At 38.4% G+C, this 24673-nt stretch overlaps 1 protein-coding gene across 2 annotated transcripts in view; it reads left to right on the forward strand.

Moving 5' to 3' along the window:
- The window catches only part of DYNC1I1 (dynein cytoplasmic 1 intermediate chain 1), a 380644-nt gene extending 363120 nt beyond the window's left edge, over positions 1–17524 (forward strand). For both annotated transcript variants that reach the window (XM_052638333.1, XM_052638334.1), the window contains one exon: positions 16850–17524. In XM_052638333.1, the coding sequence (XP_052494293.1) occupies positions 16850–16960 (111 nt within the window). In that variant the 3' untranslated portion in view covers positions 16961–17524. The remainder of the gene's footprint in view (positions 1–16849) is intronic.
- Positions 17525–24673: the final 7149 nt, after the last annotated feature.

Genomic DNA, 24673 nt, shown 5'->3' on the forward strand with positions numbered 1-24673 from the left:
ATAAACATAATTCATATATACATGTAATACACATTCACACGCACCACCTTTAGGCAATAAGAAAATACAGCATAACATGTATACGGAATTTACTGCAATAAGTTATAATATAGCCATGGGACAGAATTACTTGACTGACTCATAATTTGGGAATATATTTGATTTTGTAAGTTGCTTTGACTGATATGTGGCTGCTAAAACGTCTTCCTATGTTGCTGTCATCATTTCTAAATTGTATAGTGTTGTTGTACTCATATTTCCTCTATCGTACTAGCAGGTCAGGCTGGTTTTCATTTTGGTATTATTGTCCTTGCTTTTCTAAGTGATATTACAGGCTATAGGAATGTCTGCAACTCCAGGCCAGTCTCACCTATTGTCTGGAGTCCAGACAGGCTATAGAAAAATCTCTGTGACATATAATAGGCCCAACTATTTGTAGGGTTGTTTATCCCTACAAATTCACTACCAGGAAAAAAAGGGTTATACAATTTTTTGAGAGAAGCTAATATTATAATCTTCTAGCCCTTTTCTGAGGGACCAAACATCAGGATAGGCGTATATATTTGAACAGTTCCTTCTTTATTGTTTGATCCTATAAAAAGTCATCTATAGCTCAGAAAAACTCAGACTTTACAACATAATTTTGCTGAAAGTATATATTTTCCTGAGTATTTTTATAACATATTTACAAATTTATCTCATGTATTTTGGGGGAGAAATAAAGGGGTACTTTTCTGTCCTAATACCCTGTTCTAAGTTTCTGAAGACCAGCTCTGTAGAGTTCCATGTACTGAAGGTAAAGATGACTTTCCAGCAGCTAAGTTTAGCTGAAGCCCACTTGGGAGAGATGGTAGATCATTGGAGATACTGCCTTGACGGTAATTACTGTTGTCTCGTTCACCAATCTGGAACTGACGGAGCGTAACTGTCCTTAAATGCTGTTGTGTTGTGTTGTGTTAGTCACTTCCAACTCTCTGCAGCCCCGTGGACTGTAGCCCGCCAGGCTCCTCTGTCCTTGGGATTCCCCAGGCAAGAATACTGGAGTGGGTTGCCATTCCCTTCTCCAGAGGATCTTCCCAACCCAGGGATCGAACCCCAGTCTTCCACATTGCAGGCGGATTCTTTACCGTCTGAGCCACCAGGGACGCCCCTTAGAAGAGAAGGGCACCCTGTAAACAGCACCCCGCCAGCCTTTGTAATCACCTATACTGTGGAAAGCCAGACAGAGTGCCTTTACAGCAACCTGGCCCATCTGGAATTCAAGGTCAAATCCAATACCGGTGCACGGCTGACAAAGGAGAAGGGTTTGGAGCAGGAAGTGACTTTCAAAGGAAAAAAATTTAGAGGAAGAGAAAAAGGATGTCATTGAGGATCAGACTGCCCGGAAACTGTGCTCCCATTATCTGTATTTAAAATTGGTCCTCCAGTCCCCATTAAAACAAAACCCATCACCAGGGTCACACTGGCCTTTGGATAGAAAACCTGGCCTGTGGAACCTTCTAGGAAGAAGATGAAACGCTTTCAGGTAAGCCTTATAATACACTCTGGATATGAAAGTTAATGGTAGTTTTGAGAAGACAGTTTGTTGATCCATTTTCTTGGACCTCAGTACTTCAGATGGGTGTCTTGTCAGCCAGAGAACATCTCACACTCGTTCTCCCGTGGTGTTCTTGACCGAATCTTCTGTTAGGCTGTGGAGAAAGGAGACGAGAGCAGCAGGCTCTCTCTCACTAAGGTCCTGTTTTAGAGCAAGGCCGGCTTCACCTGCGCTGTCGTCTCGCAGGGCCCCATGCAGAGGAGCCCTGCTGCTGCTGCTAAGTCGCGTCAGTCGCGTCCGAGCCTGTGCGACCCCTTAGACAGCAGCCCACCAGGCTCCGCTGTCCCTGGGATTCTCCAGGCAAGAGTACTGGAGTGGGTTGCCATTGCCTTCTCCAGTGCATGAAAGTGAAAAGTGGAAGGGAAGTCGCTCAGTCGTGCCCGACTCTTGGCGACCCCATGGCCTGCAGCCCACCAGGCTCCTCCCTCCATGAGGTTTTCCAGGCAAGAGTGCTGGACTGGGGTGCCACTGCCTTCTCCGAGAGGTGCCCTGAGCTTGGTTTAAAGCTCTGCTGTCACCGTCCTGCAGTTGTTCAGACATTTTCCAGCAAGATGCCTCATGTTGCCAGGTTGCACTGGGTCCCTCAGACTCTGTATTCAGTCTGGTCCAGGAGAGTATTGCTTTCAGTACCCTCACAATACAAATCAGAAATGAACAGTTCTGGTCTTGACGAAGACCATTAGGGAAGAGAAATCTTTAGAGAGGTGGTTAAACGTCGTACCTGCTGTATGATGTTATTATTACCTATTCTTTGCACGCACATGTGCGTGCTCAGTCGGGTCCAACTCTGCAGCCCCAAGGACCATGGCCTGGTAGGCTCCTCTGTCCATGGGATTCTCCAGGCAAGAATAATGCAGGGGTTGCCATTTCCTTCTCGAGGGCATCGTCCCAACACAGGGATTGAACCCGTGTCTCCTGCGTTGGCAGGTGGATATTTTTACCACTGTGCCACCCGAGAAGCCCAGTATTGATATTACCTATTCCTTAGGACTATTTTAAAATGTTGGATGAGAAGAGCAATGTTTCCACTTCTCAGTGTCATGATATTTGGGTATTTGGTGGATATTCTAGTTCCCCTCCCCACAACCCTCTTTTGATCACATAATTTTAACTGAGAGTGTAGTAAAGTTTTAGGGAGAGAGCACTATGATACCCACCTTCAGGTGGAGTTGAGGGACAGCCTTTCTCTGGCCCCTGAAAGGAGACTTCTGTGACTCCTGGTGGAGACAGCGCCATTCAACCCAGGTCGCTGTGCCTTCCTGTGGGACCTGACATTCACCAGAGGGCACTGCAGAAAGGGACTTGGTGTCACCAGTCATAACCACCACCTGCCTCATCCCCTGTCCCAGCCACGGTGCAGCTGCTGCAGGGAGTCCCAGCACAGTGCCCCCATGATCGTGCCCACCTCTGTTATGTACAGTTACCCTCCGTGACTTTAAAGATGATGGCAGAGAGCAGTGGCTCGGATCCAGATTTACTGATGCAATTTATTATGAACTTCTGAAGGGGTAAACAGGGGATTCTGTGTGTGCTCACTGAAATCACCAGATTGAGTCTGTCCGTCCATTTTTTTTTTTCCTGTTACATTTAAATGGCAAAGGCATGAGTAACATCTCAAAGCCTTTGAGTAAGGAGGTAAAATATAAAACGCAGTGTTTTCAGGTAGGCCACATGATGCTTTGTTTATACAGCATGTTTTTGGTTGTTTGATTTTGGCATTGTATCTGGAAAATATACTGTACACATTTATTTTCACAGATAGGGGTCTGTTTTCTTTGCAGAGCAGGTGCTTACCTCCTATTAGCATAAATGGAAGTTATATGAATTCTATGAAAGAGAAGACCCCTTTTATTATTTGGCTATAATTTTTATTCTATTCATGCATCTCAGAAGTTACTTAAATAGACAGTGGTTGCATGTACCCCTTAAAATTCAAAGATCTAAATTTTAAAATGAGCCCAGCACTTTAATAAGTTTGCAAGATTTTGCTCCCCAAACTATGGGACACCATCTGTTCTGGAGCTGTGTGAGCCCATTCAATTAATTGAAAGATGAGTAAGATAACAAGTCATAAATTAGCTACAAATATAACCTGAAAATGTTGCGTGTATTCTTCTTCAGACCTGTTAATCATTGTTGGATTTTTCAAAAATGATGTGCGAACACACATATTCTTAAGAATTAAAAATAAGAATTACTCACGGCCAAGGCTCTTTACCAAATAGCAAGGTTTTCTATATATAGAGAGAGAAAGTTGATTTTAACAGCACATGGGCCAGTGAGTGTAGAATTATTCACGTGTCCTGATGATTGATAACCAGCCTCGCTACCTGTCTTTCTTGCCGATGTGTTTTACAGAAAGCCCGTTGCCACTGTTAATGCTTCAGTGCAGTCACACAGATGCAGCTGTCATAAATATCCCCTAACAACTATGTTTGCTGCTTATCTGAATTAGTCAGAATGCTGTTTGCAGGCCCAGTTGTGAAAGAAGCAGTTTATCTTCTACCTCCTATTTATTTCTTTTTCCATTAACCTCTTCTAGGAAAGATTTTGTTTTCAGTTGGGATAAATATGCGTAAGTTTCAAATCCCTGATTATATTCCTACAGTAGTCAAACGATGAAATTCCAAAATCATTTCGGCTGAAAGTAGAGTTGGAAAAATAAAACGGCAGCTGAAAAACTGTAATTTGGGAGATGAGGAAGTCTTATTGCCCTGGCTCTCTCTACTTAGCATCCTGTTCACTCATTATCTAAGGGAATGTGTATTAATCTTTACATTTTAACCCTGAGCTCTGGCACCATTTCGTGTGCCTTGTTTGCTGTGACTCTTGGGGGCCGAAAGAAAGGCAGTCATCTTATACAAATTGTAATAAATGCAGTAAATTTGACATTTGTCAATATGTTAAAAAGGGCCTTAAAAAATCTTGGAAGGGAAAAAGGAGAATATGAGATTAAATGCAGTCGCTAAAGCATGGTTTTAAATGTTCATCTGAATCTATTTTAAAGCTACAATGAAAAATTGGAATGAAAATTCTACATGGAATCCCAGTAGGAAAAATGACCTATGCAAGATACTTTAGAATGATGGTCAAGGTGTAATGTACAAGGACTATAAAAAGTGCCTCCAGCCGTTCTCACCGACAGCTAGAGTAAGAAGAAAAAGATTCCGTGAGCCATTTTCCTTGTACTTTAAATCGCTGATCAGCATAGTAGCAGCTGATAAACTGGAAATATTGGGAGTTAAAAGAGTGTTTGAGCGATGCAAAATAAATAATACACGTATGGTTTTTAAGTGGATTACACTGAGGCAATAATTGTTCGCTTCATGGAATGACTTCACGTTTTCCAGTAGGACAGGGCCTACATCCCTTTTCCACAGGAATTTATGCCCTGAATATAAATAATCCCCCTCTGTGGGGAAGGCTGGCATGCAGAACACAAAATACGAAGTTAAACTGAAATTTGGGGGTTGATTCAAATGAGAGTTCCTTAATGAAAAAGAACTGCACTTGAAATCAGTCGATTTAATTATTGTGCTTTATGAAAGCCATTATCCTCTGCCGATGACGAGCCCGATAGCGTGGCTAAGTTCTGGCAGTATCCAGGAGGGGAGGGGAGGGCAGAGCTAGGCTCAGCTTACCAGAGTCCAGTTATAATTGCCCCGAACACTTGTGTTTCTCATTAAATGAGTGTGGCCATAGGTTTCTGGACTCTAGAAAGTCTTTTAAGTGCTAGCTTATTCTTCCGTGGGTTAAACAGTGTTTTTTCCTTCGCTAATGCTAAACACTTCTGGTTTTTCCCTCCATGGAAAAGACTTATGTGATGCCCAAATCCAGATAAAAACTGAAAATCCAGATACTTAGTGTTTTTAACCTGAATGTTTACTATCATAGCCACAAACCTGTGCAGTTAAGTAAAAAGCACAAAGGCATATTTGTATGGACAGATTCGGGGTGCTAATAAATATAATTACATAAAATAAGCTACTTTGAAATAATATATTAGTTCATTTCCTTGTCATAATAAATTATATGTATTTGAAATAGTCATCTGGTTAAAATATATGATTATAATTTTAGTGTTAACGTGATTTTTTTCTAGAAAAAGTATGTTAAAAAGAAAGTGCTATTTCAATTAATGTTATAATTATTCATCTTATAGTAAATGTAGTAGCAGTGGGTCTATTTTGATAATTACATATGTTAAAGACCATGATTAAACTAATTATTATATAAATAGTGTGCTTATTCAGGTAGCATTACTTTATAAATTTTCAAGCCACTTTTTTTTCTGAATTGATAAGAAAATACTTATGACTTTTATATATTACGGAGTAGTTGACTAAATGAAAAGAAAACCCTAATATCTAATTTTATAAAAACCAAATTAATGTGTGCATAGTAATTTGCAATATTAATGAGATTAATATATTCCCATTTTGGTGATAAATGGTCTTTGAATATAAACCTTCTGAAACAAGTATTAGTTTGTATAATTAATCATCTTTATGATTCTTCTGTGGTTTCAAACTGTCATCTTCAATAGCAGTTTGGATTCTGAGGCAGTCATTAATTATAGTGTTAATTTTTTTTTAATGTCTAACAAAATTGTGTTTAGTTTTAGAATTTCAAAACTGCTAAATTTTATCTTGAAACATTACTGCCTAGAACAGTAGCCTCAAATCACGGCTTGGACCAGCCAAGCATGAAGCTGCTCCAATCATATGAGTCTAGATTAACACTAGCCTGTACAGAAATGAAGAGTTATTTGTTTCTTCTGTGAGTATGTGTGTTCCTATTGGTATATCTGAAATAGAATGTGAAATCAAATATCTGCCTATACATGTTCATGCATAAATATTTATATGCCACGTAGGCTGGACGTGCAAAGTGAGGAGGTGAATGGATCATTGTATTCCACTTTCACGAAAGGTTTGCGTGATTTCTGAGACTGTCAGCTATCAGAACATCTTTTCCATTTCAAAACATGAATTATTTATCGTTTGGGGCATATCAGAGCTTAACACTGCAGGAGCAGTTTTGCATTCTTACTTTTTAGGCTGGCAGATAAAACTGATCAGTGGGCCCGGAATTCTCTCTGATCTTCCTCCTCATGGTCGGCCAGTACTTTTGCAACATTTAGACAGAACCTTTAATCAGTCTGGCAGCCCTCCTCTGGTTAATCACATGCCTCACTAGAGTTTTTCTGATCTTTAGAGTGCACATCTACAGGTACACAGATACTTACCCATTGTCGTCTATTTGAACAGGCCTAGAACAGTGCCTGGCACATACAGGCACTCAGTAGTAATAAACAGGTGAATGAATGTTTCACAGGTGAAGGTTAAGAAAAAGCTTACTTGTGTGAAGTGTTCAGACGGCAGCCTCCAACTTGTCTATAGATTGATGGCCAGGAAAAAATAACTATATTTGCATGGGAAAAGGTATGTAGAACATAAACTTAGAAAAGAGGGCTTGTTCTTCCTCTCCGATCTCTATTCCAGTTACTCTTCTCTCCTTTGCTTTGAAAAGTGAGCGGTTGGTCACTAGCCATAATGAAAGCCTAACAGTTGACTCAGATAGTTGTTAAACCACTGGAAAAATGCGTCTTTTTCATTATGCTTTTTTTGGACACTATAGATATGGTAAATCATGAACTGCATTATACAAATACCTCTTTTATGCCCAAACATTCAGTAGGAGGGAATGACATTTCTTTTATTACCTTGGTAAATGTTTTTAAGGTGTTTAGCAATAAGCCTTCGTTTTTGTCAAAACTGCTTAGATGCAGTGGTTGCTAGGAATTTACCAGAGAAACTATAGTTAATAATATCAGAAAGAGAAAGGATATATGTTTAGTCAGCTAGTCTGACAGGTCAGTTTGAGCAGTGTGTGTGCTCTCATTCCCCCGTCATCTTGATCTTTTGTGTTATGGAAAAATAGTGGTAATGAAGTTTAAAAAGTTTATTTTCCATTATTGCCCATCAGTCAAATGTCTTTAGCATTTTTTTCCATCTTTTGAACAGAGAAATAGATGGTTCAAAATAATAGAAAAAGAATGCTTAAGACATTTCTACAGAAGAGGGTGACAAGATTTTAATACTGATGTGAGCAAGGTCATCTTTAAGCCTTAGTGAATTAACTCTTTTTCAGCTGTGTGATTTTTTTTTTTCTTCTTCTCAGGTAAAAACTTTAGAATTTTGTCATGGATCCCATGATGCTAAATTTTAACATGAAGAGTATTTCTAAATGTTCATTTTTTTTAAAGAACAGTGTTTAAAATGATTTCCTTTGACATTTGCTGGCTTATTGAAATTGATATAGGTCCATATTTGTTACTGTTTACTTTGGACTTTTATGTCCTTCCTTTATATCTTTCCTTAATTGGGTGGTAATGGATTTTTTAAAAGTATTGTTCTAACAAACATGCTATAAAAGTCATTTAAAGATTCTAGGAAGAGAACTTTAGCAGAAAGGTCTCAAGCTTCATGGGTGACTGAAGGTTCCCTTAGATGGGATTTTTAGATAAAAGAAATTCTTTCTTAACCAAAAAATAGTCATATGTCATCAGACACCCATGGGGTAGCATGCTGCTAAATTTCACAGAGATTTTAACCACTGACTGGTAATAGCAGATGCTACAGAATGGAGACCAATGTAACTCCTACTTTCTGGGCTTCTCTGAAACTGCTGTAAATACTTAGTTACCACACAGTATGCACTCCGGTATATTTGTGTGCTCTCTACACTGCGTTCTGGCTTGGAATTTTGGTTCGTGGTTTCATCCATTGTTACCAGTGATGGTAGACTCTCCAGAGAGTTAAATACAGTGGAGCTTGGTCGTTCCATTCCGACAGCTGTTTCGTTGCTTATTACCTCCCACTTTGCTTCCATCTGTGTGTGTGGCAAAGGGGATTGTCCTAAAAAATATAGGCTTCCTCTGAACACAAATGTGTGTTTGTACACCAGTTAGTCCCCAGTCTCCTGAACTGGGGTGACATTAATTATCGTACTTTAAAAAAAGCTTTTAGAGCTTAGAAGGGTTTAGCAGTTCTATAGAAATCCATGTTCATCTCCAGAGTTTCTGTAAATGCATTAACAAACAAACAAAAAAATCAATGCTTATTAAAGTGAAAAGGTAATTTGTAAGATATCATTTTTAAAGAAAACTTTCATTTTTAGGTTAATACAGGAGCTGAATTGTCATGTATTTTGGAATCCATGGTTCACATAATCAGGCTTTTTTTTTTTAATGACTCCATTTAATTGAAAGATTACAAAGATGCTGATGAACCACGTACTTATGGAATATTCATCCTGAAACCTGGGGTCCTATTCATTTTGTTTGGTTTCTTAGATACATTAAGCATTATAAACTGAAATCACGGAACACTTTTTGTCTTAATTATCCATGCTTTTTTTTTTAAAAAGTAACCTACTTTTATACTAAGCAAGGCCTGAGATATATTTTTACCATAAAAAATATAGCATTGGGCTGGTAGGAGTTATGCAGATAATGCAGCTATCTAAAATCAGCTGCTAGGTACTATAAACCCTTTAAAATTACTAACAAATGAGGGAGGCTTGACTGAGGACTGTTCAAAATGGTTAGCCACGTGCTTATAAAAAGGGACACATGAATGATATTTGTGTGTTTAACCCTGGTTATAAAAAGTCATTTGATTTTTATAAGAGCATGTTCAGTGGTTACAAGGCCTTACGACTTGAGCTAAAAATGTAGAATCCCACTATAGAAAGTGCCATAAAAAGGAAATAGCTTGATAAAACTGTACTGGTCATATGTGAAAAAGATGCATGTGTGTGTATGTATATGTTTACAAGGAATAATTATACTTTAAATTTAATTTTTTTAATTAACAACGCATCCTCTGATTTTTCTTATGATCTGAAAGAACCCTTTCCCCACACCCAGTTCGTAAACCATAGCTATTATTACATGTGTGACTGTCTAGGAAGTGATTTGTGTGGGCTTTTAAGAAAGCAAATGTGATAAAATCTAAAAATATGCAGCTCTATATAGGTGAATGGAAGGAAATGGAAGAAAGAAAAAAGGAAGCAACAGCAATTGGAGGAGAGGGAATTAACATCGAGAAGGAAAAATATAGGGCAAACAACCTTTAGTCATGGTTTGTAATGTCCAGACATTGAGCTTAAGCTCTTTATATGTGGGGGAAGGTCTTATTTAATATTCACAGTGGCCCTGGGAGTTGGTGGGCAGAATTCCTTTCTCGCAAATGAGGAAGGAAAGATCTGAGATGCTAGAGACATAAATTTCCTAAGGACACACAGCAAATTATTGGCAGAGCTGTGAAAGAAATCATACCTGGATGATGTCTGAGGTTGAAAAATGTCCCTCCTGGCTCCATTCTCAAAATCGAGTTATTATGCAATCTGTGGCAGTGGTTAGCTTAGAGAGTTACCTGGGGGTGAGGCAGGGCAGGATTGGGGGGGTGCCCATTCCACTGTGGGAGGAGGGCAGACCTGTGATGGCCTTGGAACTGGTGGGGTGGAGGGGAAGCATGAACGGGATAGATTTTCGTGCATCTCCCCCACAACTTTTGCTGTTTATTTCTGACCCGTGCATCTTTCAGGAACCTCAGAAAGTTAAAAAGAATATTTAGACTCTCTTACCAGGTGACTGAGAACACATGAGCTGCCTGCCCTTCTGCCATGATGCGCTGGCATTTATTCCCTGCAGGGGTGAGGCTTCCGATTGCCCCACGCTGACCTGGGGCAAGTTACGTGGTCTTGAGCAAATCACTGAGCTCCCCGTCCTTCCATTTCCTACCTGTTAGAGGCCTGTTCCTTAAAGTCCTCATGCAGCAGACATTCGAAAGAATTCTTAAGGAAAACAGAACCACAAAAATAATATAGAATTGATATGTATGCCACTTGATATATTAATGTATCATTTTTAGGAATATGTTCAATCTGAGTGTGCAAAGAAAAGGAATGCCTGGCTATTCTGTGTTGAGCTCATGGCTCTTCATTAGATTACCTTTCTCATCCTCTCCGCATCTCTGCTGATGCATGGGTCAGATGCCAGTATCTCCATTACAGGGGAGGCAACGAGAGGTTAGGTGCCTGACCACGGCCACTAAGCAAGCTGAGAGCAGGACATAAGCTTCCTGTGCAAATCTAAGGTTCGTGTCACCTCCTCCGTAAGGCCAAATTGCTACTTCAGAAACTACCTTTGGCCTTAGTTCCCTCAGCTGTAAATATATGGTCATATCCTATAAAAGGCATTTACTCTTAGAGCGAAGATTTTGTTATTTCAGGAATCAGTGCCCTGAGTGCTTTTGGCATAAAAATGCTTTATACATTTAGCGAAAAGCTAGAAAACAGCCATATAGTTGTGGGGGAGTGGGGGTGGACTAGATATTGGTGAACCCTGAATATGAAAAAAGCAGTAGGAAAATCTGAGTCATCTCTGACCTAGGTTGTGGACTTTGGCAGATGAATCTGAAGGCAGAAAATGTTTCCAGATCCACTTTGATTCAGTACAATACTGCTCAATTTTTACAACCTCTTTTTTATGGTATCCTTTGATATAACTAGGCTATTTGCTTCCCAGTTCTCATGTTTAATTGAAATTACTCATCACTAATAGAAACTTATGAATATTTTTCCTATCAGAAATGTCAATTGTTTGAAAATTATTCTAAACTACCGTTTTCCGGTGGGGGGTGCAATCTATAGTGATGGTCTAGATTTAGCCTTTAATGCCTTGATAGAGCCTTGAAGAGATGCTGAAACCATGTTATTAACATGCCATTTGCTTCCTCACTATTTGCATGACACACAGCACATCCCAGAGAATGTTGCGGTTGTCACTGTAAGAAGGTAAATTTTCAAGTACTTCACTTTCTGAATGTCAGTGAAGTTTAAAAAAAAAAACAACTATGCCAGTATTCCCATATTTTGACCTAAGAAAACACGGTAATTAATATGCATTTTCTTCATATGCCAGAATGATTAACCATTGTATCTTCAGTCCTACTCTAGTGTCTGGCGTGTAGTTGGTACTCAGTCCATGCTGAAATCATTATTAAAAAAGACATATATGCTAGCGAGAAGGGCATGACAGCAATCTTTTTCTTTGACTAAGAAACATGACAGAGATTTTTCACTTACTTGATGATTAAGGTATTACTGGATTAAAAGTCTCCTAGAGAAAGTTTCAAATGCATTTGTGCTCAGGAGAAGAGTTAGGAGCTGCCAAGGGTAAGAAGGACACAATTCTGTCCAGACAGATGCTATTTAAAATGAAAAGAGTGGTGGTCTTGTTTGTTAGGACACTTGTTTGGTCTTACCTACAAGTATTAAAATGGCAGAAATTATTAACTTTGGGTGTGGATACAACCTGTGAATACACATTCACACATTCAAGCTAAGATTATACTTAAAGTGCTTCCTGATAGTGATATTTAATTCTAAAAATGGGGCAGTATGCAGCCCACCTTCTAAATCTAACGTTACGATGATGTTGTTTTTATTGTCAGCTAGATGAAAAAGTGTAATAAAACGAGGTAGATAAATTTAAGTTTCTAGAAGCAATTTTGTTTTCATCCTGTGCTAATCAAGCAAAGCAAACTAACATTTCTAGTGAGGAAAATGTTTGGCAAAATAATCAAAAGAAAGAAAACGTCTACTATTTTCCCAACCTAAGTGAAACTTTCACAGATTAAAAAAGACAGCGAGTTTTGTTAGAATATGGTGAAACATTTTATGTGGGTGAATCTGCATTTTTAAGGACTGTTATTTCCACCACTATGGAAAAAAGTCAAATGCAAGTTCTATGGTAGGGTATATTTTTATCAAAAACTTTTAAATTTGCTAACACTCATTTTTAAATAAACAGAAATCTGTTACATTTCTATATACTGAAATATTGGAAGAAGAAAGTAAAAAAAAAAAAAAAAATCACATTTAAAATCACATCAAAAGTACCTACCAAGAATTTCCTGGCAGTCCAGTGGTTATGACTGCACTTTCATAATCCCAGGTTGTTGAACTAAGATCCTGCAAGCTATGCAGTGCAGCCCCCCCAAAAAAATTATATATAAATAAAACATATTTATATATAAAATACCTAGGCATAAACTTAACAAAGGAGGTGAAAGATCTATATACTGAAACCTATAAAATATTGATAAAGGAAACTGAAGATGATTCAAAGAAATGGAAAGATATCCTATGCCCTTGGGTTAGAAGATTTAATATTGCTAAAATGGCCATACTACCCAAAGCGATCTACAGATTTAATACAGTCCCTATCAAAACACCCATGACATTTTTCACAGAACTAGAACGGATAATTCTAAAATTTATATGGGAATCTCAAAAGACCTAGAATTGTCAAGCAAAACTGAGGGAAAACAAAGCAGAGACATACCTTTCAGACTTCAGGCTATACCGCAAAGCTACAGTAAGCAAAACAGCAGATAGTATTGGCCCAAAAATAGACATAGGTCAGTGGAACAGAAGAGCAAGCCTAGAAATAAACCCACACATCTACTGTCAATCTATAACAAAGGCAGTAAGAATAATCAATGGAGAAAAGATGGTCTCTTCAACAAAAGCTGGACAGCGTGTACATCAATGAAATCAGAATATTCCCTCATACCATATAAAAAATAAATCCAAAATAGTTTAAAGAATTAAATATATGACACCATAAAACTCCTAGAAGAGAACAGAGGCAAAACATTTTCTGACACAAATCGCAGTAATATTTTCTTAGATCAGTCCCCCAAGGCAGTAGAAATAAAAATAAACAAATGGGACCTAATGAGACTTAAACTTCTGCACAGAAAGGAATGGGAGAAAATATTTACAAATGCTGTGACTGAGAGAGGTGTAACAGCCAAAATATACAAACAGCTCATATAACTTAGTATCCAAAAAAAAAAAAATCAAAAAATGGGATTTTTCCCCAAAGAAGACAGACAGATGGCCATATAGGCACATTGAAAAAGTGCTCAACATCACTAATTATTAGAAAAATGCAAATCAAACCACAACTAGATATTATCATTTCACAATGTTCAGAATGGGCATCAAAGAGTAAAAATAAAAGCCGAAGAGGGTGTGGAAAAAAAGGGAACCCTCCAACAAAGTTGGTGGGAATGTAAATTGGTGTGGAAACTATGGGAAACAGTATAGCGTTTCCTTAAAAACCAAAACTAAAAATAGTTACCATATGATCTAGCAGTCTCACTCCTGGGTGTATATCTGGAAAAGACAAAACTCTAATTGAAAAAGATACATGCACCCCAGTGTTCATAGCAGCACTATTAACAGTAGCCAAGACAAGGAAGCAATGTAAATGTTCACTGACAAATGAATGGATAAAGAAAAAAAATGGTATAGATATATAATGGAATATAAAGTGAGAGTGAAGTCGCTCAGTCGTGTCCGACTCTCTGCAAAGTCCATGGAATTCTCCAGGCCAGAATATAACTTAGCTATAAAAAAGAATGAAATAATGCCGTTTGTAGCAACATGATGGACCAAGAGATTATGATGCTAAGTGAAGTAAGCCAGACAAATATAATATTGCATAATGTGGGAATCTAAAAAATGACAGAAATAAATGTATATACAAAACAGAAACAGACTCAGACATAGAAAACGAAGTTATCAAAAGGGAAGATAAGGGGGAAGAGGGATATATTAGAAGTATGGTATTCACAGATAGAAATTACTATATATAAAAATAATTAAGCAACAAAAATTGATTGACTAACATGGACAACTATATTCTATACTTTGTAGTAACAGAAAATGGAAAAAAGTCCGAAAAAAATAATCACTTTGCTGCACAACTACAACTAGCACAATTTTTAACTATGCCTCAATTTTTAAAAAAAACTCAAAATTTTGGTGAAACCTACTTAATAAATTTAATGCTTTATTATTAGAAATATTAGAATTACTAGTTTGATTTCTTAAAGGAAAAGGACCTCTGAAAAATTCATTTTTAAGAAATTACATGTGCAACTTCAGATGTCATAAATGATACTCAGTTCTGTCCCATACTGTATCTGGTTGCAAAGTCAACCCTTCATGTTTCATAGTGTTTATTAGAGTTGTTTCTTAACAGTCTTGCCATGACCACCTCATGAAACTATGTAAACACATGGACCTGGGGTTTTTTTTTTAGGATATATTTTCTATACATTGCTCTCAATAAAACATTACATATAGCATCATACAGTAACTCAAATTTGTGCCATTTTAACTAATGATAAATGTAGTTTTATGTTTAGGAGTCAAACCCCTAGACTGTATCACTTTCATTAGTGAGACCTGCTTTCTTCCAATATTTAGTGTTATATGAAGTTATGAGGTATTTCAGATTTAGCTTGATTCTCACCTTCTATGAGACAAATTCATAAGTATGGTATCATGACTGGCTTTTGTCTCTTCCTGAGCTTTTTGTTCTGTGCTTCATTGGGGTGGAGGGTGCTTGGTCAGGAGTTGGAGAAGAGAGAGAGGAGACCTATGCTTTCATATAAATGTGGTGTAACCCATTTCTGCTTATGCTTTTTGTTAGCTCTTTCATATAATTTATTTTGAAGACTTCATTTCCCCAGTGCAGTATTTTCTAAAATTGAAGAGGAAAATGAAGAATAGTGGAACACAGGAAAAGAACCCAAAGTAGAGAAAATGACCTGAGCAAAGAGGTAACAGTGCCACTCGAGACTATTGTGAGCTTGTGTCACTGTGCGAACGGGAACGTGGATTCATTGCAGTAACTAGGTGAAGTATTTCACCATTCAGAACTCACTCATATGACTAAGCCAAAGTTCTCGTTAGCATTGCATTTCTCAAAATAACAAATAAGAAGGTAAGAAGTGCCCCCCAAGAAAAGTTGTTTAAGAAAACAAGCACCTGTATATCATTTGCAGAATTATATCCTTGAAACCACCTGAGGACCAGAACACACACTGAAGGATGTACTTTGCAGGGTGATGGTACGACTCTTTAAAAAGTTGTCTTGGATAGATCGTATCTGAGAATACCAGCCCCTGTAATAAAAATGTAAAGTTCTAAAAGTTTGGCTTTATACAGCAAGAAAGTTTTCAGCTGTAAAAGTGATCTCAGAGTTCAGATTTGCTTATTTTTGAAAATGTACACTGATTGGGATGAATGTGTTATTGATGTTTATGACATCTGTAGACGGATTACATCTTGTAGGGCAATCCTCTGAGTAAATGGCTCTACAGTCGAAATAAATTTTATTCTATATGAAAATCATTTGGACTTCATCTTGATCCTGTTTCTCATCTTCAAATAACTCTGTTTTATTCCAAACACTTGCATGGTACCTAAACAGTTCATCTTTGGATGCCATGGAGAGAAATCATTACCCTTCAACTCAGCTCACAAAAATTCATGCATCCGATTTGTGTCAGATGGGATTAATTTTTCTGCTTACTCAATTGTGCGCAGGAGAAGATACATATAGGATTATAAGTCCCTGTTTTTGCCGAGTTAGTATTAGAATACTGGCTAAGGATATAAATACCAGATGACATTGGCACGGATATTGGCAAGCTGGGCAACTTTGGCAAGATGAGTTGATCTTTTGGTGCCTCAATTGACCTTCTTCTGCAAATACTCTGATTATCCAACATAGGATTGCTGTGAGGAAAGAGGAGAATACATGTCAAGTACTTAGAGCAGAACTTTTGGTAAATGTTACTATTATTATTATTCATCGGCATCATCATATAGGACCTTGCTAGAAAAGCCAAAGCATCTTATTACAGTAGTAAGATTTCCTTGTATATATAAACTATACTTTTGTCATATATACTGGCATGTTAGCAACATCTTTTTAAAAAGGATCAACAGCATTGACTTAGACAATACCACCGTCATTTCAAAGTCCTAATGATACAGTTTTTATTTGTCACGTTCCCTGTAGTTCTGGTCATCTTACTGCAAGTGCTTTAATGCGGCTACTGTATTAACTGTGTAGTTTACAGAAGCTTTTTAATGTTTTACGAATCGCACACAGGATTGTGCTTCTGAGAGTGACAGTATTCTTTTAAAATTATCAGTTTAAGAGCAGCATTTCAGAGCTCTGATTCAAGGAAGAATATCTGATTTCCTTTGCATTCCACGGGAATCACCTGTTTCAAGAGGAACGGTCATGCAGGCTTCAAGGCTTTCGGTGTAAAAGATAGCTTGTTGACCATTTTCCGTTCGTTTGCTTTGCAGCTTGCAGTTCCCCACAATGACGAGTGGACCCGATTTGCCAGGACCCTCGTGGAGATCCGTGCTAACAGAGCTGACAGCGAGGAGGAGGGCACCGTTGAGTTATCTGCCTAGTGGACGTGAGCCGTCCCCACCTAGACCTTGTCCCCACCTAGACCTTCTAGAGCTCAGCATCTGCAGTCAAGTCAGCTTGTATTCATGTTCATTCAGTATCAGTATTGCCTGGCCTTTTGAGGGCCATGTTGTGCCAGCTTTGCTCCAAGTATTCCAAATGTAGCCCACCATACTGTCCACTGACCTGAAATTCACCAGAGCATTTCTGTCTTTATATTTCTGTCTCAAAAATGGGGGAAGGGGGGTGGGAGCCTTTCTGGGTTGAGTTGTCTTTTAACTACTTAGTAGCTGTATTTAATAGCTGGAAACCTCTGGTTAAATTTGTGCTTACACACACTCCTGGCATAGTCCTATTAAATCCATATGAAGCCAGATATGATTAGGTACAGATGTGGTGTGCTTCATGCTATGGTACAGGGCCAAAGACTTGCGATGTGGTGTTTTACACGGTGACTCACATTATGAATGGATTTACTAGAAGAACATTGCTGCTCCTTATTTATTGTGGTGTGCTGCATGGAACATATTTATTTGAAAGCATTAAAATAAACGATCCTAGAGCATGTGCCTAATGAGAGGACTGTATCGTCTCTCTGTTGCTGTTGAGGTTACGTTAAGTTCCAAATAACAATTACAGTATGCCGGTTCCACTGAGGACAAGAAATCTTTAGAGGTTTGTTGGCAGTGAACGGAATGAATTTTAATGCCTATTATTTCTAGGTACTTTAACAATATTTCAAATATAGCTGATCATTGATACTTGTCATTCAAACTAACCCAGTCTGACAAAAGTCTATGGTTCCTAAATATGACACCAGTATTGCCAGTAAAATGTTCCAAACCAGGTCTGCACCAGTGTAGATAAACCCTTTGCTTAGGAAAAGCCTGATTAAAATTCTGCTGTGGCCAGGGGGTAAGAGAGATACATTAGAGCCATGTTAAAGATTGATAATGAATTTACAGGCAGCCAACCTGGCTGGACTTAAACCAAGGCTCTGGTTTTATTTTTATGAAGGAACGTGTGTGGTGTTTCTGGAAAGCTCTTTCTTGTCTCCTTCTCCGGAACCACTCTTTACCCAAAGAATATCTTAAGCATTGGAGTAAGAACAGGTTAAGATGAACCTATACCGAATGCTCCACATTTCATTGGTTTTTAATTTATACCAGAAAATTATGTATACTACTATTGGACTAGGAAAGATGTCTATAAACAACTTTATGGGATTTTTTTTTTTCAAAAAGTCATTTCATGCTTAAGAGAGAATTAAATAGTGGTTGAGTCATGAAAATTATTTGAAGAGAGGCTTTTGGTGTTTTAGGAAGAGAATTTCCACGGTGCTTCGTTGGTAGGGATTCCTTGAACTGTGAGACTTCTTGTACTTTTGAAATAATTACTTTTTCTCTTAAGTGTCATATGGTAGGTATATCAATATTAAACTTCTTTATAAATATATATTAAGTTTTTAAAGATAAAATGAGTGTCTAAAATAGGTTTAAAAACAGTCCACAGTCCAATGAGACAAAAGACCTGTACTCTGAAAACTGTAAGATCCTGATGGAAGAAATTGAAGGCACAAACAGATGGAAAGATATACTGACAACCATGTTTCTGGACTGGAAGAACCAATATTGACCATATTGGTTCTTTCAATCAATATATAACCACTCAAAATGATTATACCACCCAAGGCAATTTACAGATTTAATGCAATCCTTGTCAAATTACCAATGGCATTTTCCATAGAACAAAAAATTTTTTAATTTGTATGGAAACACAAAAGACCCCAAATAGCCAAAAGAATCTTGACAAAGAAAAACAGAACTGGAGAGATCAGACTCCCTGACTTCACACTATACTACAAAGCTACATTCATCCAAACAGTATGGTACAGGCACAAAAACAGAAATACAGATCAATGCAACAGCATAGAAAGCCCAGAAATAAACTCATGCATCTCTCATCAATTAATCTATGACAAAGGAGGCAAGAATATACAATAGAGAAAAGACAGTCTCATTAATAAGCAATGTTGGGAAAACTGGACAGTCACATGTGCAAGAATGAAATCAGAGCACTCCCTAAGGCTGTACACAGAAACTCAGAATGGATTAAAGATCTAAATGTAAGGCTGGATACTATAAAACTCTTAAGAGAAAAACATCATAGGCAGAACACTGACATAAATTGCAGCAGTATCTTTTTTTTTTTAATCCAGCTACTATTATAATGAAAATAAAAATAGACAAATGAGAACTAACTGAACTTAAAAGCAAAAGCTCTAAACAGACATTTCTCCAAAGAAGACATATAGATGGTCAAAAATCAATAATCAACATCATTAATTAAGAGAAATGAAAATCATTTCAAAACTGAAAACAACAGTGGGGTATGAGGTATCACATCACGCAGGATGGCCATCGTCAAAAACTCCGCAAACAATAAATGCTCAAAAGGGTGCAGGGTGCATGTAAATTGGTCCAGCCAGTAGGGAGAACAGTGTGCAGGTGCCTTAAAAAACTAACAGTAGACTTACCACACGATGTAGCAATCCTACTCCTGGGCATATATCCAGAGAAAATCATGATTTGAAAAGATACACTCACCTCAATGTTCATTGCAACACTATTTACAATAGCCAGGACATGGACGCAGCCTAGATGTCCTCAGCGGAGGAATGCATACAGATGTGGTGCATGGTTATGTGTGGAATCTAAAAAGCATTTTTAAAAAAGCATTTAAACTTACCTACAAAACAGTTACAGATGTAGAAAACAAACGTATGGTCACCAGAGGGTAAGGTGGGGGGAGAGAGAAACTGGGAGGTTGGGATTGACATATACACACTATAAAATGTTACACACACACACACACACACACACACACACACACACACACACTGTATACAAATAGTTCATTGCAGCACTATAATAGCCAAGACATGAAGTAACCTAAATGTCCATCAACAGAAGATGAAGTATACAGGTACAACAGAATATTACTCACCTATTAAAAAGAATGAAATAATGCCCATAGTAGCAAAATGGATGGACCTAGAGATTATTATACCAAATGAAGCAAGTCTGACAGAGAAAGACACATATCATATGCTCTCTCTCTCATATGTAGGGTCTAATTTTAAAAAACTATACAATGACACTTACAGAAACAGACTTATAGATACGGAAAACAAACCTCAAGTTACCAAAGGGGAAACATGGATGAGGGAGGAATAAATCGGGAGCTTGGGATGAACACATATACACTACTGTATGTAATATAGATAACCAATAATAACCAATAAGGACCTACTGTCTAACACAGCACTCTACCCAATATTCTGTGATAACATGAGAAAAGAATCTGAAAAAGGATGAATACATTTATAACTGAATCACTTGGCTATACACCTGAAACACAGCATTGTAAATCATCTATAATAAAGTTTTTTTAAAAAGCAATGTAATGAAAAGTACCGGGGAAAAAAGGTGCTCAAACAGAAGCCAAAGGACCTTGGAACAAATCAGTAACCCATGAGTTGCTACAGACAATTGTCTGAATGAGTCAGTGTGTCAGGACTATGAACACTTCAAAGGCCAGTTATTTGTCGTAGGCACATGAAGAACTGTGAGAGCTTACGTGCGTGTATGGCTTCCCAGTGGTAGAGAACCCCCTGCCGATGCAGGAGATGCAGGTTCAGTCCCTGAGTTGGGAAGATCCCCTGGAGAAGGGAATGGTTACCCACTCCAGTATTCTTGCTTGGAGAATCCCATGGACAGAGGAGCCCAGTGGGCTACAGTCCATGGGGTTAGAAAGAGTGGGACACGCCTGAGCGTGCACACATATGCATGTATATCCCACCACAGTATGGTCTCCAAGGGTTTCCCACTTCTTGTGTGACAGTGTCCCACGAAGAATCTGGGACGTGTAATGACAATATGGGGGAGTACGGGGGAAGTGATACTATGCGGAGTTCAGAACAAGGTTATAAGAAGACACAGAGATTCCTTCTGCGTTTCTTGGCACACTCACTCTTCATTCCCAAGCCATTTTGCAACTTACCCTGTCCCCCCGAGGCTGTTCAAAGGCCTAAGCTCACCATTGGGGGGCCATGTGGATACATGGAGAGGGAGATCCAGCCAGCCCACAGCCAGTCAGGTTATCCCAGAGGAGGTCCCAGATGGAATGTGGGAGTCATGAAAATCTGCCTTCAAGATCTTTTGTTGCAGAGAGTGTAACTGACAGCTCCAGCTGTGTTGCTCTGAAATCCTCCAGTATGTTTGGGCAAGGCTGTGCTCCCCACAGGCTGCTCCCAGCCAAGACTGAGCGTAGCAGGTATAGGGAGGCAGGCCTGTTGCTGGATGCAGGCGTTCTCAGAGATGTGAGTGGCTCGAGGACGCCCTGTCAGCACTGCTAAGACTTTCTTGGAGTTAGCCTGAGTCTAATCTTCCTTCTTGCCCCCTCTCTGTCTTGGGGTCTGACTCACATCACTTTCTGCTGGCTCTCCCAGCTCTCCTGGCTGGGCACATGTGAGTCCTGCTAAGGGAGTGAAGGCACTATGCACTGGAAGGGTTACAAGAATTAGCATGTGCCGTTAGGGCTGGGGAGCAGCCTGGGGTCAGATTCCAAGGAGTCTGATTATGGGGCCAGCACGTAGGACTGGGTAGATAAGAACTTACTGACTTTCAGACGCTCTTCTGGGATACGTGATTTTATACTCTGGCAAGGACCCCAGGGCGTAGGTTGGCTGTTACAGTGGCTCTTTAGAAGCATGGAAAGGCCGTAGCCTATACTTGGTGAAAATGTTGGAGTTGCCCTGACTGATGGTACAGATAGGAATAAAGAGACTGAGGGAATTGGAGGGCTAGAGTGAGCGCATTACATAAGGCTAGACGACACATCCAGCAATTAAGGTGTCCAAGAGCACCTAGAGCGCACACCCTTCCTCAAAACCACTGGTGATGAGCTAGGGAGAGAGGCATCAGCATCTCTCGGAATTTGGGTCGAGGCCGGCTAGAGCTGATGGAAGGAGGGACAGTCACAGAGCAGGGCTTTTTAATATCTTTGGGAAACCTTGAAATGATGAGATCTCAAAGTAACAGTGGCTAGATGGTGGCAGTTTACCACAGTAGCCAGAGAGTCATATTTACCTTAAAGGTCTATGGAAAAGACCCTGATGCTGGGAAAGATCGAGGGCAAGAAGAGAGAAGAGGGCAACAGAGGATGAGATGGTTGGGTAGCATCACCGACTCAATGGACATGACTTTGAGCAAACTCCCAGAGACAGTGAAGAACAGGGGAGCCTGGCATGCTGCAGTCCATGGGGTCGCAGAGTTGGACACAATTTAGTGACTGAACCACTACAAAGGGTCCCACTACTCTTTTTCACTGAGTTTGTCCTTATATGATACCACACTGTTTTGGGACTTACCTAGTGGTCCAGTGGCTAAGACTCCACGCTCCCAATGCATGGGGCTCAGGTTTGATGCCTGGTCAGGGAACTAGATCCCAAATGCTGGAACTCAAGAACTTGCATGCTGCAGTGAAGACTGAAGATCCTGCATATTGCAACTAATATCCTGTACAGCCAAATAAATAAATAAACTCATTGTCTTGACTGCTACAGCTTTCACTGAGTCTTGAAATCAGGTAGTATGTACTTCAACTTATGCACTGTGAAAAATTGTTTTATTAGTTTTTCTAGGCCTTTTGTGTCTCTACATGAATTTTAGAATCACTATAAAATTCACAAGAAAACCATATTGTTTGGATTTCTATTGGGATTTCATTAATCCCTATATATATATATATATAGTAATATATATAAATTTGAGAGAGTGGATATCTTAATTTAAAATGTTCTAATATGTGAACAAGGTGTATCTTCCCATTTAGTAACCTCCTAGTTTTCAGAATTAAAATTTAATTTTATATATCAACCTTGTATTTTGCAACCTTGCTAAATACACTTACTAACTTCTAGTAGATTCTGTAATCCTGTTGGCGATTATGTATATAGTCATGCTCTCTGAGAATAATGAAGACTTTACCTCTTTCTTTCCAATGTTATTATTTTTGCCTTATAGCACTAGCGCAGACTTTCAGCTCTATGTTGTATTGAAGAAATGAGAGCAGAAGCCCTTATCTTTTTTAATCTTAGTATCAAAGAGACTGAGGGCAGGAGGAGAAAGGAGCAACAGGATGAGATGGTTGGATAGTGTCATTGACTGAATGGACATGAGTTTGAGAACGTTCAGGGACATAGTGAAGGACAGGGAAGCCTGGTGTGCTGCAGTCCATAGCGTTGCAAAGAGTCAGACATGACTTAGCAACTGAACAACAAAACAAATCAGAGTGCTAATGTTTCACTTTTATCACATGAAGGAAATTCAATTTTATTTTTAGATTGTTAAGAACCTTTATCATGAGCAGATATGGAATTTTTTCATATGCTTCTGTTCTGCATCCATTGATACGGTCATTTTTTTCCCCCCACTTATTCTGCTAATGTAGTGAATCACCCTGAGTTGTTACTTTGAATACTAATCCAACCTCGCCATCCTGGGATAAACCTCCTTTGGTCAAATGTATTATCCTTTTAATTTTGTTTCATTCTGCTTGCTAATAATTTTTAAAGGATTTTCCCATAATTGTTCCTTAGGGACACTGGTCTGTAATTTTCTATTCTTGGGCTGTCTTTGTCAGGGCTTAGGAACCATGATTATGCTCATATAATGAGCTGAGAAGTGTTCCGGTCTCCTCTATTTTGTGACAGAGTGTAATATTTGTATTATTTCTTCCATTACTGTTTGGTAGAATTCACTAGTGAAACCATCTAGCCCCAGTTTTATTTGTGGGAAGGTTTTTGGTAATAAATTATTTATTTAATAGAATAGGGCTATTCAGATGTTCTTTTTTTTTTGGTTCTATTTTGGTAAGTTGTAGTTTTCAAGAAATGTGTGCATTTCATCTAATTTGTCAAAAGTATTAACATAAAGTTGCTCATGGAATTCTCCTTATTAGCTTTTCACGAATGTAAAGTCATAACGATGTCTCCTTTTTAATTCTTGATGTGTTGGTAATTTGCCTTTTTAAAAACAGTCTTGCCAGTTATCAGTATTATTCATTGTTCAAAGCACCAGCTTTTACAGTTGCTAATTTTCTCCACTTATTTAGAGTTGCTGATTGTCCACTTATTCTTCTATTTTGGATTGAATATGGTCTCCTTTTCTCTTATTTCCTAAAGTAAAAGCTTAAATCACTGGTTGTAAAACACTTCTTTTCGTCTAATTTAGGCCTTTAAAGTTGTAAAAATCCCTCTAAGTACTGCCTTTACTGTGTTCCACAAATTTTTGATATGTTATGCTTTCATTATCATTCTGTTCAAAATATTTTCTAATTTCCGTTGTGGTGTTATTTGACTCATGACCTTTTTTTAGAAGCATGTTTAATTTCCAAATATTTGGAAAACTTTCCAGGTATCTTTATTTTCATTTCTAGTTTGATTCTGCTTAGTAAGAAAACATACAGAGTAAGAAATACTACTCTGTATTTCCAAGTCCTTTGAAATTTATTAAGATTTATTTTATGGCCTAGGATATGGCCTAGCTTGGTCAATGTTCCACGTGCACTTAAAAAAAAAGTGAATTCTTCGTATGTTGAGTATGTGGTCCTAAAAATGCAAAATAGATTAAACTGGCTAAGAGTATTGTTTC

This window comes from Budorcas taxicolor, chromosome 4, assembly GCF_023091745.1.
Source record: "Budorcas taxicolor isolate Tak-1 chromosome 4, Takin1.1, whole genome shotgun sequence".
NCBI lineage: Eukaryota > Metazoa > Chordata > Mammalia > Artiodactyla > Bovidae > Budorcas > Budorcas taxicolor.